Source organism: Bos grunniens, chromosome 17 (assembly GCF_055505025.1).
Source record: "Bos grunniens cultivar Pamir isolate PY7600 chromosome 17, Bosgru_T2T1.0, whole genome shotgun sequence".
NCBI classification, from domain to species: domain Eukaryota; kingdom Metazoa; phylum Chordata; class Mammalia; order Artiodactyla; family Bovidae; genus Bos; species Bos grunniens.
The window spans coordinates 65975001-65992673 of NC_141181.1; the positions used below are offsets into that span (position 1 = coordinate 65975001).

General features: G+C 53.2%; 1 protein-coding gene across 6 annotated transcripts in view; it reads left to right on the plus strand.

The window, feature by feature from the left end:
• MYO18B (myosin XVIIIB) overlaps window positions 1-17673 on the plus strand; it is a 233054-nt gene that overhangs the window by 47074 nt on the left and 168307 nt on the right. For all 6 annotated transcript variants that reach the window (XM_086345996.1, XM_086346001.1, XM_086345999.1 and 3 more), the window contains 2 exons: window positions 13768-13941; window positions 17224-17314. In XM_086345996.1, the coding sequence (XP_086202122.1) occupies window positions 13768-13941; window positions 17224-17314 (265 nt within the window). The remainder of the gene's footprint in view (window positions 1-13767; window positions 13942-17223; window positions 17315-17673) is intronic.

Below are 17673 nucleotides of genomic sequence, written 5' to 3' on the forward strand. Positions count from 1 at the left end.
CGTGAGGGTTAAATGAGTCAGGGCCAGTGCTGAGAGCACAGGACTTGGCTCACAGTGAGGAGCTTTGTAAGAGGAGGAGTGTAGTTCACCTGGCATCCGACAGCTGGTATGTCCAGAATGAGGTCTCCCTGCCACGACCACTCCCCTGCCCTAGACTTTGCATAGGCTGGTTGGGTCATCCCTTGCTGAAAAACTGACCTGTTTTCCCAGGCCGCATGCTTACAGACGTGAGGTCGCTGCACAACCTTGGAGCAGCCTAGGAGGAGTAAGAACTGTAAGATACCCATCTTACAGATGAGGAGACCGAGGCCTGCCAGAGAGGTTCATCCTCATCCCCTGGGGCATGCAGCTGAAGCCAGAGCTGGGATTTGGACCCAGTCTGTCCAGGCGCTGAGCCCAGCCTCTGGGACCACATCCACGGCCTCCCTGGCCCCATGTGCTGTGACCTCTGTCTTCTCAGGTCCTAGGTCTTCTCTGGGGCACCCTGAGCTGTTTTTACTCGTGACAATTCTGACACCAAAGGTGTGGGCTTTTACTCACATCAGGCAATCCTCTGATTCTCTGGACACCAGCTGGGTGTCCTACAATTTAATCCACTCCTGACACTACCTGGAGTTTGTGTAGGTCAAGGGCTCAGTCCCACAAGACCATATACCACTTCAGACACGGGTCACAGACCCCTCCTTGGGTTGATAACTTGCTGGAATGGCTCACAGAGGTTAAGAGGGTGCTTTACTTACCAGCATCTGCTATAAAGCACACAGCTCAGGAACGTCTATGTGAAAGAGACGCATGGGGCAGGCGGCAGAAGAAGGGGCTTCCATCCTCACTGGTGTGTGGGCCTCCCAGCACCCTGGAAGCTCTCTGAGCTCCCTCGTCGGGGATTTTCTGGAGGTTTCATTACATGGGTGTGATTGATTAAATCATTGGCCCTTGGCGATTCACTCCATCTCCAGCCTCTTCTCTCTCCTCCCTGGAGGGAATGGCACTGAAAGTTCCCAGTTTCTAGTTATGCATGGGTCTTTCGGGTGATCAGCCCCTGTCCTGACACCATCTAGGGTCCCCCAGCCACTGCTCGTCTCCTTAGCAGACAAAAGACCATCACCATTTCAGAGATTCCAAGGGTTTTAGGAGGGGTGTGCCTGGAACTGCAAAGACCAAAGGCACATTCATGACAGGTGCCAGCCACAAGCCCTGTGCAGCAGCTCCCAGGCCCAGTGGTCCCATAAGAGGCCACTGAGCACGTGTGGGCAGGTTGGTCCCCTCCATGGGGGCCCAGGCCCTCAGGTAGCCACGTGGTCCTTGCATTCTCATGGTTCCTGCCCAGTTTGGCTTCTCCCCAGGGAGCCAGTCCCAGCACACTCCTGGGGGCTCATCTGACCCTCCTCGTTTGGGGGAGTCCCTTTAAACCTCCCCTGACCCCTGAGTGCCTGCAGGGTGCTGTCACCGTGGCCCTCCCCTACTGCCTCCTCAGTCCCTTCAGCCCCTATGACATGGTGTTCTTGACCTCAGGAGGCTGGCTGCTGTGGGGCTCTGGGTCACCTTGTCACCAGCAGTGCCCTGGGCAATGTCAGAGAGAACATCTGTTCCCAGAATGTGGCGGCGCAGGGCCCTGGGTGGCTCAAAGTCAGCTGGTCCTGGGCTCAGATCTCAGCTCAGCCTCTATTTAGCTGTGTGTGACCTTGGCCAAGTTCCAGGGCTCACCTGTACATCCTCCTAAGAGGGAGAGAGGGTGGTGGAGAGCCGTCTAGGGTCTCACCCACGATCAAGGTGCTAGAAATGCTGGGGCTCTGGGCCTCCTCCCACGGACAGGCCAGGTGGCTCCCGGCTCAGCCAGTCAGTTAGCAAGAGGCCGCATCCCTCCGTCTTTCTGCGCTGCCGCCTCCTCCTCTGTCTCCCAGGCTCACGGTCCCTGATGGAGCCCTTGGGAAGTCAGCGGGAGGGGCCCTGGGGGCCGCCTCAGCATGGCAGGCAGAAAACCCCGGGTGATTTGACACAGGGATGGTTTGCTGTTAACCAAGACTCATGGCCCAGACCATCCCTCAGGAGCCACCAGGGAACCATTTATCCAACCTCAAGTTTCTTCCCTTTGGCAAAATGTGGCCCATGGAACAATCAGCCAGCCCCCGTGGGTGTTGAATGGCAGCGAACAGATGTTCTCTGGAGCCCACTTGACAAGGAGGCAGGTGGGAAGGAGGGACATCCTGGGCCCTGCAGGGGGCGGAACCAGCCTGTGTGATTTAACCTGTGCCTGTAAAATGGTAAAACTCCATCCACCTTCTCCATCACTGGTCACAAGACTGCATCCCACCTGGCACGTGGGATGTGCCACAAGCCCCAGCATTTCTCTTTGCAGAGCACTCCGTTATCAGTGGTCTCCATTGCGGCAGTGCCTGCCTGCCCCTACGGTGGGCCGGAGTTGGGTGGGGGCAATCCTGAGGCCCATATACTGGGTGGAGAACTCAAGCCTCCAGCGGGTGTGGCTCCTTGCTTTAGGGCACATGGTGACCTCTCAGTGCTAGTGAACGGCAGCTTCAGAGCTGGAGTCCAGTTCCGGACTCAGTCAAGTGCTCTTTCCACAGCTTTGATGAAGGTTCTGGGGGCCAAGGACTGTGTGAGGGTAGTGGTCAGGAGTGACACAGACTGGGGCTCGGGGACGTGAGGGTTCTAGCACGTGCCAACTCTGTGACTGGGCCGGTGACCGTGCTGCGGAAAAAATCAGCCCCAAGCCCCATGGCTTCAAGTCTCGTCTCACCGTCGCCCCAAGCTCCTAGGGGTCTGCAGTGTAGGAGGGCTTGGCTGGGCTGCGGTCAGAGGTGGTGACACAGAAACAGTAGGGGTGGAGTGGCTGGGAGGCCAGACGCCTCTCTCTCTCCGCTTCTCAGAGCTCTGGGCTCTCCCAGAGGCCTCTTTGGGCCTCCTTGTGGCCTGGCGGCTCCCCGGAAGCTTCCAGAGAGCAGCATGAAAGCTATTTCCCCTCTTCTCAGTCGGTCACACAGGGTCACTACCGCCACGCTCTGTGTCACAGCTCCAAAGGCCAGCAAGCCTGGCAGGTAGGGAGGGAATTCCCACTTGGCAGTGCAGGCTGCTGAGGCTCAGAGAGGTTATGTGAGACCGCCAAGGTCAAACGGCATCACCCGGTGCAGCCACAGTTAGAATCAGCACCTGTCCGCCTCCGCAGCCAGTGTCCCTCTCCTCTGTAAGGCCGCCTACCTGGCCCAGTCCTCAGGTGCCTTATTGGTGCCTGGACCTCCCCTGACCGTCCTGGGACCTCCATCTCACCGCTCAGAGCAGCTTCAGGTCCGTCCCCAGCCTGCAGTCTCCCTTCATCTGCAAGGCCATCCACGAAGGGAAACCGAGACAGAGGAGCTAGGAATCGAGGCTCCCGACATGGGCTCGGGGCAGGTGGACCCGTGTGTGTCTTTGCCATCTGTGACCCTCTTGACCTCTGAGGCTCAGTGTCCTCATCTGAAGATTGGGGATAATAATTGTGTGCCTCCCCGTGTCCTTGGGAGGACTGCGGTACTCATTTTGAATATGTATAGCTCAATGACCCTTGTTATTATTGCTGTTATTATTAATGGAAAATCTGTCCCCTGTTGCAGTATCTCCCCTCAAAGCCTGAGTCTGCCACACTGGCTTTGGCTGGTCTTCAATCCTCTCCAATCCCTGTGGCCCCATAGCTGTAAGAGACGACATACACCCGCCCTGGAAAGTCTGAGCCTCTGTCACTCTGCCTGCTGTCCCTCGTGACTCCGTAAAATGACAGTAATGTTCAGAATCTAGATAACCAGGACGGGTGGTGTCTGCCCTGATGGCTGAGTTGCCTGCTTTCCTTCGGCTCTAAAGCCTGATGGGAGGTTTAACTTATCTGTCAATCACTGAATTTACCAGTCTCCTTGTCACTGACCGCAGTGCCTGACACACTCGGGCCCATGTGTAACCCAAGGATGGCCCCGTAACGGGATGATGGAGGGAGGCTGCTGATCGGCCACCACTCCTGCCTGCCCTGATAAAGGTGTCAGACCCCGAGGAGATGGGGCTGTAACTTGGGGAGCCCCAAGGGGCCCGCAGGAAGGAGAGACGATGGCAGCAATGACAAGGGCCCAGCCTCCCGCTTTCTACCAGGACCCCCGACATCCAGCAGCCAGGGCAGTCTGTCCATGGATGGGAGGAGGCAGCCTGATGCTTCTCAAGCCCAGGCAGGACCCCAGAAGGCCAAGGGGAATAGTAATATCAATGCTGTCAGCGTGAAGCAGTCAGTGTCTATTCAGGCACTTGGCACAGACTTTTAAGCCTTTTTTATTGTTTTTAAACAACTGCACAAGCGACACCGTAAAGTTGTCTTCCTGTGAGAAATGGAAGCAGTGCAAGTGAACGTAGAATGTCGGAAGCAGGCCGCTCCCCGTTCCCGTGGTCCTCCTGCCCTGGAAGGCGACCGCTGTTAAGGTGCAAAGGTGACGTTTAGTGCAGCTGACAAGCCAGGATTGACGCACAGTTATGGACTGAAGCTCCTGGTGTACCCTGAGGTTCAGCTCGGTGGTGTACATTCTCTGGGATTTGACAGACGTGTTGGGTCATGTGTCCACCATGACTGTGTGCTCCAGGCTGGTTCCAGTGCCCCAGCAGGCTGGCTTTTTTCCTTAAAATTCTGATTTGAAGTCGTCATAGACTCATCAGTAGTTGGAACAGTAACAGGTTAAGTCCCCTGACTCCTCCCTGTGGCCGTAGCCATGGCCAGGGCTGCATTCTCTCTGAAAACCAGTGCGTGGCCCTGGCCATGTTGCTGTGGTCCCAGCCGCAGGCCAGCTCCTCAGGCCCTTGAGATCGAGCGTGAGCTATGCCTGTGACAGTCGCCCTGGTGGATGGGTGGGGCGCCGTTACTGGTTCAGAAACAGGTTCACAGTGGCTCCGTATGACAAGCTCTGCTTCTCCCCATCTGGGCAGGGTGGACCATGCTGCTCGCAGGATGCCGTGGTGCCCGTCTTGTCTGCGCTGGCTGCGGGGCTTGCCCAGGGAGGGGTCTCTGTCTCCGTGGCACTTCTCCAGCTGATGAGCCTTCCGGCAGTTTCCTGCTTTGGGGGGATTGTAAACAGCACCTTGTGGGCATCCTTGTCTGTAGAGGCGGTGCAGGGGTGAGCGTTCTGGAGGCGTGGTTTCCTGGGCCTGCGGGACCAGAGGGGTGTGTCTGAGGTTGGGTGCTTCCATGAACACAGCGCAATTCCCCACCCTGGGTGTTTGTTCACGCAGTTCTGGTCACGGCACCCTCACATGCCCGTGGGGGATGTCGAGCAAGAGTCTGGGCCCCTGGACACCTGGGCCGTTGTTGAGTTCATGCTGCTCCCCTTCCCCATCCTTCCCCTCCCCCCCCCACGCTCCCCCGGCCCCCTCCACTTCTCCCGTTCCTCTCTCTCCACTGCTCCCTCCTCCGCTCCTCTCCTATCTTCCCTGTGCCTTGGACGGCAGACCCTCGGCACCACCATCCTCACTTTCCAGGACACAATTCCCCTCTGATCCAAGGAGGGAGACCCAGACAGGCGCATTGGAGATGCCAGGAGAAATAGACAGGAGACACCTAAAGTTCAGCAGGGTCCTCTCCCCAAGGCGTCTTAGGACCTGGGACCCTGAACTGAATCTCCCAAACTGAGAGGGAGTCAGGGAGGGTGTGTCAGACAGAAGAGCCCTTGTGAGCAGAGGTGTGGTGGCCCCTTGAGCAAGGCCTGAGGCTTCGGTGTCCCCATCAGCCAGGTGCCAGCCTCAGACCCTGGCACTGGTGCTTGGGATTAAGAGAGGTTTCCCACACAGCCCCAGCACAGCCCTATAGCCCTAAGGCCGGCACCCCCTGGGCCATGTCCTGGCCCCACCCTTCCTCTGCCACAGGCCCCAGCTGGTGGCTTGGCTCCCTGCCCGACAGCTGCCGCAGCCCGGCCTATTCTGGGCCACAGGCAAGGATTTATTCTGCGTTTTCTGAGCATATTGAATTCATTCATTAAGCTGGAATGGCTGCTGTGGGATGTAAACAATTATATTTTAAAAAGCCACAAACCCCTGAAGTGGCTGATGCTAGAAGGCATTCCTGCCGCCAGCCCCGAGCTTCGGGAGGGAGGTGTGAGGCAGCTGGAACCCCCAAGGGACCGGCTTCAGGTTGGCCCAGCAAAAGCCCCTCCCCTCTTTATGACCTCTGTTTCCCATAAGTAATAACAGCAGCTGACATTCATCAAGTACTTACAAGGGGCAGGTCCTATGCTAAGAGCTTTGTTCATCTCAGTGATTCAAAGGAGTAGGCACCATCACCCCATTTTACAGATGAGGAAACTGAGGCTCAGAGAGGGGAAAGGACTTGCCTAATGAGGGTGTATAGACACTCTCTGGGATCTCTTTTAGCCTTGCTCATCAGAGACTCCAGCGATCTATGGCTCAGTGAGGACTCCCATCATAAAAGCACGTCTCACCCTTCAGAGTCAGAGCATAGCGATACTGCTGACAGCAATGATGACGATGATGATGGAATTATTATTACCTGTCACTATTTGCTGAGTCCGCTCTCTGCCAGGCATGACTTAAGTGCTTTGTGTGGTTATTCCATTTAATCCTTGTAACCCGATATGGTTACAAGCTGAAGCTCCAATACTTTGGCCACCTAATGCGAAGAACTGACTCACTGGAAAAGACCCTGATGCTGGGAAGGATTGAAGGCAGGAGGAGAAGGGGACGAGAGAGGATAAGATGGTTGGATGGCATCACCGATTCAATGGACATGAGTTTGAACAAGCTCTGGGAGCTGGTGATGGAGAGGGAAGCCTGGTGTGCTGCGGTCCATGGGGTCGCAGAGAGTCGGACATGACTGAACGATATGGAGAATTACACCCTTTTTATGGTGAGTCAGTGGAGGCTCAGAAAGGCAAAGGAAGTTATTGAAGGTCCTAACTTGGAAAGGGGAGGAGCCCAGTTTGGGACCAGGGAGTTCTGTCTTTGAAGATTCCCCCCATTCATGCCATGTTTTGCTGCGTGGTCCATGGTGTCATGAATATGCGAGAGATTAGTAATCACACCTTTTCACGTGGTTCTTGCCCTGATGGGATTAAGCACTTAGCACAGCACCAGGCATGTGGTGAGTACTCCGAAAACATCCGCTGTTTTTCTGGGCTTCCCTTGGGCCCCAGCTTCAAAGGAGACAGTCTGATAAGTTGAGGGACCCCTGCTCAGCCTACCTTGCTGAGGGACCCCAGAATGTAGGAGGAGCATCAGACTGAGGGCCAGGTTTAATCCTGGTTTAAACTGTGTGGCCTCAGGCTACTGGTCAGTCACTCACTGGCTACTGGTCCCACCCCTCAAGCTGTTGCTCCTGCAGTTCCCCCAGGTGATGAGTGATGCCTTCCACTGAGCTTTCCCTGGTGACTGCTTCTCAGCTCGGATCAGCTGCCCTGAGGACACTCCCAGGCAGCGTCACATCCAGTGTCTTGTTTCATCCTTATAGTGACCCCCTGGGAGAGGAACCACCCCGCTGTATGGATATGGAAACTGAGGCTCAGATGTCCTGCTCGAGATCTCGCAGCCTGGTCTAAAACTGCCATATCTGGTTCTTCCCATGACCACCCACCACCCCAAAGATGCCATGCCAGTCTTTCCCCACCAGCTGCTTGATCAGTTAGTCCAGGAGACCCCTACCCTTGCTCCCTTTCTCCTATCAGCTGATGCACAGCAGCAGACTCATGGTGCTGAGCAGTCTTGCAGAAGAGTGGCCCGTTTTGCTTGGTTTAAGCAGATGCTGCTGCTGCTGACTTGTCCAGCAAGCCATTTTTGCCCGGAACACCATAGTATCCAGAGAGGTCCACTCATTGTCTTTCCAGTTGATGGTAGATTCTGAACAACTCAGCAATGATTTATCGGTGGCTTGTTGACCAGGCCTTATGGGGCTCACTCACTGTGCAGAGGGACAGATGACTTCTCTAAGATCTGTCCAGGTTTCTGGGGCTGCATGGCACCCAGGGGCAGCAGGAACAGGCAGGAAACGTAACACTCAGGAGGAGCCTTAAAGTTCTGGCCTCTAAGACAGCCCCATTTTCCAGGATCCCAACAACTGAACCTGACCTGGTATCCCTGGGCAGAAATCTCAGCGTGTGGTCATGGTTACAAAGGTTGATATTTATCCCGAAGATCCTGCGCTTAGCAATCTGCACCTGTAACTCCACTGGCCCTTCACAGGAACGCCCTGGGGGTAGACGCCCATTTCACAGCGGAGGAAACTGAGGCTCAAAGAGGTGGCACGGTTTCCCCAACATCACCTGGCTTCGGCCAGCAGGGGTGGGATTTGAACCCGAGCAGTCTGTTTCTGCAACGTCGCCTTCTTCGGGGCACCCATGGCCTTTCAGGCTCATCTCCTCCCTGCAGGTGGCCCCTCCTTCACAGACCTCCAAACTGTAAACCTCTGTGTGAGATGTGAGCACCAGCGTTACAGATAGGTCACATAACGGCCAGTGACTCAGCGGAAAAGTCACCTGGTCATTGATAAATGCAGGAGGCCACAGTAACTGATAGCAATTGAACTGACGGTGCCCAAGGGAAAGACGGTCGTGTCTTTTTTTTCCCTCTTTTTTTTGTATTGAACGTAAACAGGAAAACCTGCCTTTGCAAATGGATCTCAGCATCTCAGAGACTGCAGTTCCCTCACTCTCCCTCACTCCTTCCCTTTTTTCTCTTTTCTTTCTCTCATTTCCGTTTGTTCATTCTTCTCTTCAAGTCCTAGCTTGCTTCTTCCCAGCAGAGTGATCTTGGGCAAGTGACTCAGGTACAATGATTTGCCCAGGGTCACCTGGTTAATGGAGGGCTCTTTCAGCTAAGCCACTGTTTCCTTCATGGGATGTTAGACCATCTTGGTCTGAAAGCATTCCCAGGCCACATCCGTCTGCACAGAACGTCCCTTTCTTGGAGCATCATACCATATTCCTTAAAGGCTCTGAGATGTCCTGCAGTTAAGAAACTTATGTTACCAAACAATGGGCAAAGTGATACCACACAGCATCCATTTCTCCCCAGGGAACACCTGCTCTGAGGAGCCCTTTGGGAGACTCTGACCCTGGCCGTGTGGCCGCTCTGTCCTGCTCCACAGCCCTCTGGTCACCCAGGGAGTTTCTGCCCTTGGTAGCATGGTGGGTGGGGCCAGACCTCACCCCGTATGTACAGACAGTTTCTAGGGATAGACAGAGGCACACAACCAAAAGAGCAGCATGCCAGGAATTTGGCTCACTTCCAGAGAACCTTCTCTTGGCCTCAATAATTGAGTCACTCAGTCATGTTCTACTCTCTGTGACTCCATGGCCTGTAGCCCACCAGGCTCCCCTGTCCGTGGAATTCTCCAGCCAAGGATACTGGAGTGAGCAGCCATTCCTTTCTCCAGGGAATCTTCCCAACATAGGGATCGAACCTGGGTCTACCTGCTGCTTTGGAGGCAGATTCTTTACCGTCTGAGCCACCATGGAAGCCCAATTGAAGGAAAAACCAAACCAAATCATGTTACCTGGGATCAGCATCTGAGACTGTCTCTGAGCCTTAGCACTGTAAATGGGCACAGAGGCTGAGATATAAGGGTTCAGGGGCTAGAATTGCGTGTGGGAGGTGATCCCAGGAAGCCCTGGGAGGGGCGTGGGGAAGGAAGGCAGCCCTAAGAGCCTGTCACCAGAACCAGCTACTTCTGCAGGCAGCTGGGGCTCCACTCTGCTAGAGGCTCTGGGGGTCAGCATAGAGCATAACCTGGAGCTGCTGCTGCTGCTACTGCTACTAAGTCACATCAGTTGTGTCCAACTCTGTGCGACCCCATAGACGGCAGCCCACCCAGAGCAACTGCTCTCAAAAGGCCTTACCTTCAGTCCCTGGGTCAGGAAGATCATGGAAACCCACTCCAGTGTTCTTGCCTGGAGAATCCCATGGACAGAGGAGCCTGGCGGGCTACAGTCCATGGAGTCGCAAAGAGTCGGGCACGACTGAGCAACTAATGCTTTCAAACTTGCAGCCACTGGTTGAGGGCTGTTTGTTCCGTGGCACGTCCATCACACCCTGTGCTTGAGCAAATGCCCGTGTGAGCAAAGGCCTCCAGCAGTGGGAGCACACCCCGGGGCAGACGGTGGCACAGCGGCAGCCTTCCTGCTCTGGTCCGCCCACCATGCTGCCTTCTGAAGTGTGGCCCTGTTGCCTTTTGACTTGACCTACAGCCCACATGTGTGCTCAGGCCAGGTCTGAAATGTGAGATCTTGGGGATCCCAGAGCTGCCCCTAACCCCATGCCATGACCAGAGGGCCCAGGGACCTAGACTCAAGGGCTGGTCACCATTTACGGCTGTGACTCGGGGCAGGGTGTTCCCCTCTCTGGGTCTTGGTGGCCTCTGCTGTAAATCAGGCCTAACAGCCTTCAGCCTGCACACCTCCCAAGGCAGCTGGGAGATGAGCCGGGGTCGTTCAGCCGTCCTCCCGCTCTGTGTAGACACATCAGGTGTGCATCCCCCAGGCCATGGCGAGATGCACAGACTGTGTTTCACTGAGCGTAACTACAGAACTGGTGTCTGCAGGTAGTTCTTTCACAGAGAGCTGTGTCAAGGGTAGGCGGCCCTGTCAGAAAACATTGTATTTATGTAAATCCGGCCACACACAGGCAGGTGTGAGGCCAGGGGTTACCGATAAGTATTTTTCTGTGTGTCATGGGCCCTGAAGGCAAGCTACCCACTTCCTCTGGTGTTCCACTGGAGGGGAGGCTTGCTGAGTCGGACTCGGGGAAGTATGCTGCAGTACTACATGCTATGGGCAATTTAAGAGATTCTCAAGGGGAATTTTAAGCCTTTGACTCTGATTTTTCGCTCCGTTCTGGTTTCAGAACAATATCCCTGTATGAACGCTCTTCTGCATGGGCCCAGGGTTAGCACACTGAAAGCTGAAGTCAGAAGACGCTAAGTTCAGATCTCGTGTCTGCCCGTTACCAGCCACGAGACCTCAGAAGGTTGCTCTCTTTGTGGCTCAGTGTCCTCATAAGCAGACCCTGGCTGCTCTGGTGCCCGTGTTCCCGTCCAGTCTGCCTTCTCCCCGCCACGGGTGCCAGCCCAGGGTTCTCAGCCCCCTCTGAGAAGGCCTGGCCTCCTCCCGGCTCTGTACAAAGACGTAGGGACCCACAGGATTGGGTTTGGCGCTTGGCCAGGCTTCAGGGGGCTGGAAGCAGAAATGCGTTTTCCCGGCAAGGCTCATGTGTGCCTCCTGGGTTTCACCAGCAGGATGCTGCACAGAGCGCTTGGAAATATACCCCTTAAGTCCAGCGGGACTTAGAGGCCTGCCTCGTCCATTTCCAGCTCCTCTTTTCAGACACAGCTGTCACTGAGCCCCTTTGTGAGTGCTTGTAGCTCCTCAAGGCTACAGGTCACGGAGGGCAGGGTCCAGAGACCGTTTCAGAGGGTTGCAGTGGAGGCGATGGGGCGGGAGAGGGGAAGGGCATCGGCCACCTGGACAGTCGTGTTCTGTTGAGTTCACTTTCAGCCCCATCCTAGGAAGAGGATGTCTCATTCAGGGCTAGTAGCCTGCAACGCCTCTCTGTAATGCTTGCTAATCTCCATTATTTTTAGCAAAGAGAAAGCAGACCTCAGGCTCCCAGGTAACTGTATCTAATTAGAGTCTAATGGTATCTCTGTACGCACATTGTATTTATCTCTGCCTTCTGTTTGTGACAAATGATGGCAGTGTTGATTCAAAAACTAGCCCCCCATACACTGATGAGGGGGCAGGGAGAGACTGAAGAGGCAGCCCTTCCAGATGGGAGGGAGGCAGGTGTAACACACAAGGGAGCTGACACATGAGGCTTGTCTCCGGCGCTGCAAGGTGGGTGAGTCTCCACCCCTGCCCTCTAGAACCTTAGGGATTTATAGAGAGGCCGGCACTGGCCTGGGTCACAGAGCCCTTCTGGAGGGTCTCAGAAGCGCCCTGCTGTCTCAAGGCTGCGTCCTTGTAACAGTGCCCACTGCGGGAGTGGGGAGGGCTGGGTGGGCATTCCAGGGGCAGGGCAAAGGGTGACGCCCCTCCAGTTGCCCAGGGCCAGCTCACAGGCCACCCGGGTGCCACATCCTCTCAGTGACCTCCTACAAAAAATGGGTTCTCATTTAAGATAGTGCCATATAACATTTCCTTTCACTCGGTACTTACGGAAAGTGAAAAGATCAGTGATTCCACGTCAAAGAAAGTCTTACCTAAGGTCATAATATTCTCAAGGTGATATTGAAAGAGACTTCCCTGGTAGCTCAGATGGTAAAGAATCTGCCTGTGATGCAGGAGACCCAGTTCAGTCCTTGGGTTGGGAAGATTTCCTGGAGAATGGAATGGCTACCTCCAATATTTTTACCTGAAGAATCCCATGGACAGAGGAGCCTGGCAGGCTACAGTCCATATTGATTTTGGGGAAATAGTTCTTCCATTTAGCCTGATTTCTGGTGACTTCTGAATCAGTTTTCTCATCTGTAAAGTAGGAACGATACTGCTTTGGGGACTTTTGTGAAGATTCAGTAATAATAATAAGTAGTTAAGGCTTGTATGTACTGATTTTTTTCTGTGTCACACCCAGAACTCTAAGACAGGTGTTCTGACTCCAAAAGCCATGAGCTGAACAAAGATGACATGTTGAAGTAAGTGGGGTCGGTGAGTGGCAACTGTTACACTCTCGTTACTGTCATCGCCGTCATCACATCGTCCCCTCCACCATCCTCACCACATAATCACCACCATCGTTCTTACCTTCTTGATCGTTTTTTAAAGTGGCAGGACTTTTTTACTAGCCATGTAACCTCTCTGGATCTCAGTTTTATTATATGTAAAATGGGAATTATTTCTAAAATGGAGGTAATGAAATAATGTTCTTGAGAGAATCAGTACTGAGTAACTGGCGTGTAGGAGGACCTTGATAAGCAGTGGCCAGCGCTTCTTATTGGGCTTCCCTGGTGGCTCAGCTGGTAAAGAATCTGCCCGCAATGCAGGATGCCTTGGTTCAATCCCTGGGTGGGGAAGATCCCCTGGAGAAAGAAATGGCTACCCACTCCAGGTGGATATTGTCAAAGCCCCAGGTAAAGTCTTTCCCCACACTTCCAAATTTTTCTTAAACCAGGCAGATTCTTTAAGATGTCTGTTTGAAGAATGATACCCTTATGATCTTTTTCTGATGGATTGAGAAGTCTCTGTTGGCAGCTGTGATTCTTATTTCAAAGAAAGAAACACATAGATGGGAAGATAGGAAATGGGAGAAAATTATTTTAAGAGTAGAACTGTAGTTCGCCTTAGTAAATCATTAAATTTTAAAATTCGGATTACAAAATTAGTACAGAACCACTGCAGAAAGCGTTTGAATATGTCTCCTTTTCCTTATTTATATAGCAGCTTAGAGTGATTTACACAATTGATGCCATACTACAGTATGAGTTTTTCTAGTCCTTTTCGTTTAATGTTACCATATAAGCATTGCTCATGTTGTATAGGCTTTGTTGCTGATGTTAAGTGGCGTTATAATAGCCCATAGAGAGGATGATATTTTTAATTGTTTTGGAAAAGTAACTACGCAGGTGGCAGCTTAGTAGGACAGACGTGTCTCTTGGGAAAGCTGGCTCCTGCCCGAGGCCGTCAGCTGGGGCCAGGCCCCGTGGTTCAGGCTTCTGCTGCGGGTGGGCGGCCCAGAGGCTGGGAGGCGGCGAGATCCCTTACCCATCGCCCGCCCAGGACCTCACCACCCTCCTCTGCTCTGTCCCCCGCGCAGTGGGCCGGAAGCAGTTCATGCGCTTTGAGTGGGCCAACCATGCAGCAGAGGCCTTGGGCTGCGAGTACGAGGAGCTGAACACGGCCACTTTCAAGCACCACTTGCGACAGATCATCGAGCAGGTGACGTCTGGGCCGAGCCGGCGGAGCCTGGAGGGTGAAGAAGCGAGCTCAGGTACCACACCGCGGGCTCCCTGGGTGGGCTGGGTCCCTGCGGAGCCACCCTCTGGGGACAGACCAGCATCCTCTCACTATTCATCAAGGATTTATTGAGGGTCTACTGTATGTGGACCTTCTAGGTGCAAATGAAGCTGCTTCTGAGGAAATGGGCTTGGCCCTTCCTGCACAGTGCTCTGTCCTGGTCAGACGCTGCTGAAACCTGGGAGGGGGCACTAGGGATGGTGCCAAGGGACCATGGCCTTTCCACTGCATGTGCTCTTTGCTGAGCCCCTACTCTAGGTCGAAGACTGACCTGCCACAACGAAATAAGGCCAAGAGGGTTGGTCTGGTGGGGAGGACAGTAGATAAGGTTAGAGAGCTCACAGAATAGTCTATAAATGGAGTTTTATTTTCATACTGAGGGAAGCCATGGAGGGGCACAGGCAGGGTAATGGCATGATTAGTTTATTCTGCGTGAAGCCCAGCCTGGATGAAGAGCAAGGAGTGGGTGGGAACCGATACAGGTCACCCTGGTGAGGTGGTGGAGGCTGGACAAGGGATGGGTGGACCAGATGGGCGGAGGTGGGCCAGTTCAAGGTCTAGTTTACAATTAGAGCTGTTGGCATGAGCCCTGGGCAGAAGCAAGGGGCCAGGGCGCCTTCTAGGACTTGAGTCTGAGCAGCCGGAGGAATGGGGGTGCTTTGAACTGACGTGGAGCAGGGCAAGCAGGAGCACCCTTACACTGCACCTGCGCAGGCGGGTCTGCTGAGTCCCAGGTCTGCAGCCTCGGCGGCCAGATGCTTCGGCTGTAGAAGGTGAGGGCAGAGGACTCCTCAGAGCCCCGGGTATCTTAGAACTCTCCAAGAGGAGCTCTCCGGAGACTGCAGAGTCTGGGTTTAGCGGGTAGCACTGTTTTGAACTGTGGTTTTAGCACCATCTGTTAGAGGTCCCTTGGATCCACAGGGCTGCTCCACCTGCCAGGGACTTCAGCTTGATGGCTGATGTCGTAGACTTCACTGCCATCCAGTTCTGCTCTCTGGTGTAAGCTGGGGTCTGCCTAATGGTTACGCCTCCTCTCCGACACGGGTGCACACGCACAGGCACACGCTGGTGCCATGTACAGGCATGTGTGCACATGCGCGTGTGCACACACCTGCACTCACATGCATGGCACATGCATGCACACCGTGCACATGTGTACACACACACAGAAGCACAGTTACAGGTACGCACTGCTTTGTGAAGCTGAGTCAGCCTCGCAACCTGAGATCTCAAGGGCAGATGTTAAGCAGGAAGGGGACCAGCAGGCTTGAGAGAGATGCTGGGAGGCTGTGGGTTGCCTAGCAACGACCCAGGATGCAGGTGGAGTTAAAGCAGGGATGGGAAATGCTTTGGGGCTGCAGCGGGCGGCCTGGAATGTACAAGCAAAACTATTTCTCCAAGCCCTAGGGCCTGCAAATTTGCGAACTGTTTCCAGTTCCGTGGCTGGAACCAACACCTAAGGGTCAGTGTTTGAGATACGAGCCCCACTCCTTACCCCACTCTGCTCAGTGCCCCTTAATCAAGGCTGGCTGTTCTAATGGGACCCGTGTGTGTTTATACAAAACTGAGGCTACCATTGTAATAGTTTTCTAAGCTTTTTTTATTCCTCCTAACACTATATGCAGGCACTTTTCCATCTCATTCAATATTCTTCTAGACCTGACTTGAAGTATTCTATTATATGGTTGGACTACAAATTATCTATCCCATTTGCTATTTTTTGGATATTCGAGCTGTCTTGAAAAAGTGATTTTTTGCCAATTTAATGAACAATTGGGAGAATCTATGTACCTAGAAATCTTTGTTTCTCTGCATATTTCAATACAATAAAATCCTAAGAGCAAAGTTATTAAGTCAACATGTTACGGCTTCTGCTGTGAAACTGCCAAATTTCCCCCTAGAAAGAGGGAACAATAGATATTTACTGAGTACTGTGTGAGAGAAATTGGAATTTGGAGCCAACAGACTCAGAATCAGTCCCCATCCTTGGGGCACTCTCAGTGGGGGGCAGGGTGGGAGACACAGACTAACAAAATAACCGGAAAGTCAAGATGAGCTGCGGTCAGTGCTGTAAAACTAGGGTCCATGTGTCCTCCGGTGGCCCATTCACTTCACTCAGCACAATGTCCTCCGGGTTCATCCGTGTTGGTGCAAATGGCAGGATTTCCTTCTTTTTTGACTTTTGAATAATATGCTACTTATATCAGAAATCTAAAGTAGTCCAACTTAGACACAAAGTGGAATGGTGGTTACTGGGACAGGGGTAGAGAGGGAGGGGGAAATGAGACATTTTGATCACAAAGTACATAGTTTCATTTAGTCGAGAGGAAAAAACCCTAGAGGACAGACAGAGCGATCAGTAGATGAATATCTCCACTGTACAACAGAGTGCCTGCAGTTGGCAGTAATGTATTCTGTACGTAAAAATCTGTTAATCTTATGTTAAAAGTTCCTCTCTCTCCCCCTCTCACAGACACACACAGACACACACACAAACACACAGGAAAGAAACTTTTAGAGGTGATGGTTATGTTTATGGCACATCTATGGTGATGATGTCATGGGTTTATGCTTCAAACTTATCAGGATGTACGATTAAAAATGTACAGGTTTTTTTGTATGTCAATCGTATCTCAGTTTGAAAAGTAAATTTTTCAAAAAAAGTAAGGGGACGTCCCTGGTGGTCCAGTGGGTTAAGACTCTACTTTCAGTACAGGGGGCATGGGTTCGATCCTTGGTGGAGGAACTAAGATCCCACATGCTGCATGTAACAGCCAACAATAATAATAATAATAACAATGATGATAATAAGGAGTCTGCAAACACCGTTTACTTTCCAAGTAGCCCCATGAGGCTAACCTAGCTCAGTGTTACTTGGCCCTCAGTGTCTTCAGCAGTGAAATGGGCGTACCTACCTCCATAAATAAAAATAAAGAGTTTTTTTTTTTAAAAAAAGGCAAGATAGTCCTGAGAACTAGCCTAATGGGTTCATGGCAGTGGTTACGGCAGGCTTCCCTGAGAAGGTGACATTGGCTGACCAGGAATCACAATGGAGGAGAGGTAGGGTCAGGCCACACAGGACCCTGGAGGACCTGACAAGACACTTGAACTTGATCCTAAGGACATGAGTAATTTCAGCAGCAGGGTGATGTGTGTGTGTGGTGGTGGAAGGTGCTCTAAGGCCAGCAGTGACGTCCCTGGCCCCAGGCAAGGTCCTGACCGCGGGATGCCCACCCTCCTCTCTTCCCCACTGCAGGGCTCAAGATGACGGGCGTGGAGTGTGTGGAGGGCATGGCCTCCGGCCTGTACCAAGAGGTCTTTGCCGCCGTGGTCTCGCTCATCAACAGGTAACGGCAGCCTTCCCTCTGGTATAGAAGTGGTCTCTTTGCAGCACGTGAATGAGCCCAAGCCTGGGGAGTTTAGCAGAGTGGGGTTCTGTTGAGCTGGAGAGTGGGTTTTGAGCTGGATGGTGCTGGCTTTAATTCTACCTTGGCCACCCACGGGCTGTGTGACTTTGGCAGATCAGTTCACCTCTCTGACCTCCCCTTGTGCACCTGTGAAATATTCAATAGGTCTGTTCCCCAGGGTCACTGCAAAGATTAAAAGAAGTCAATAAGGGACTCCCCTGGCAGTCCAGTGGTTAAGAATCCGCGCTTCCATTGCAAAGGGCATGAGTTCAGTCCTTGGTCAGAGAACTAAGATCCTG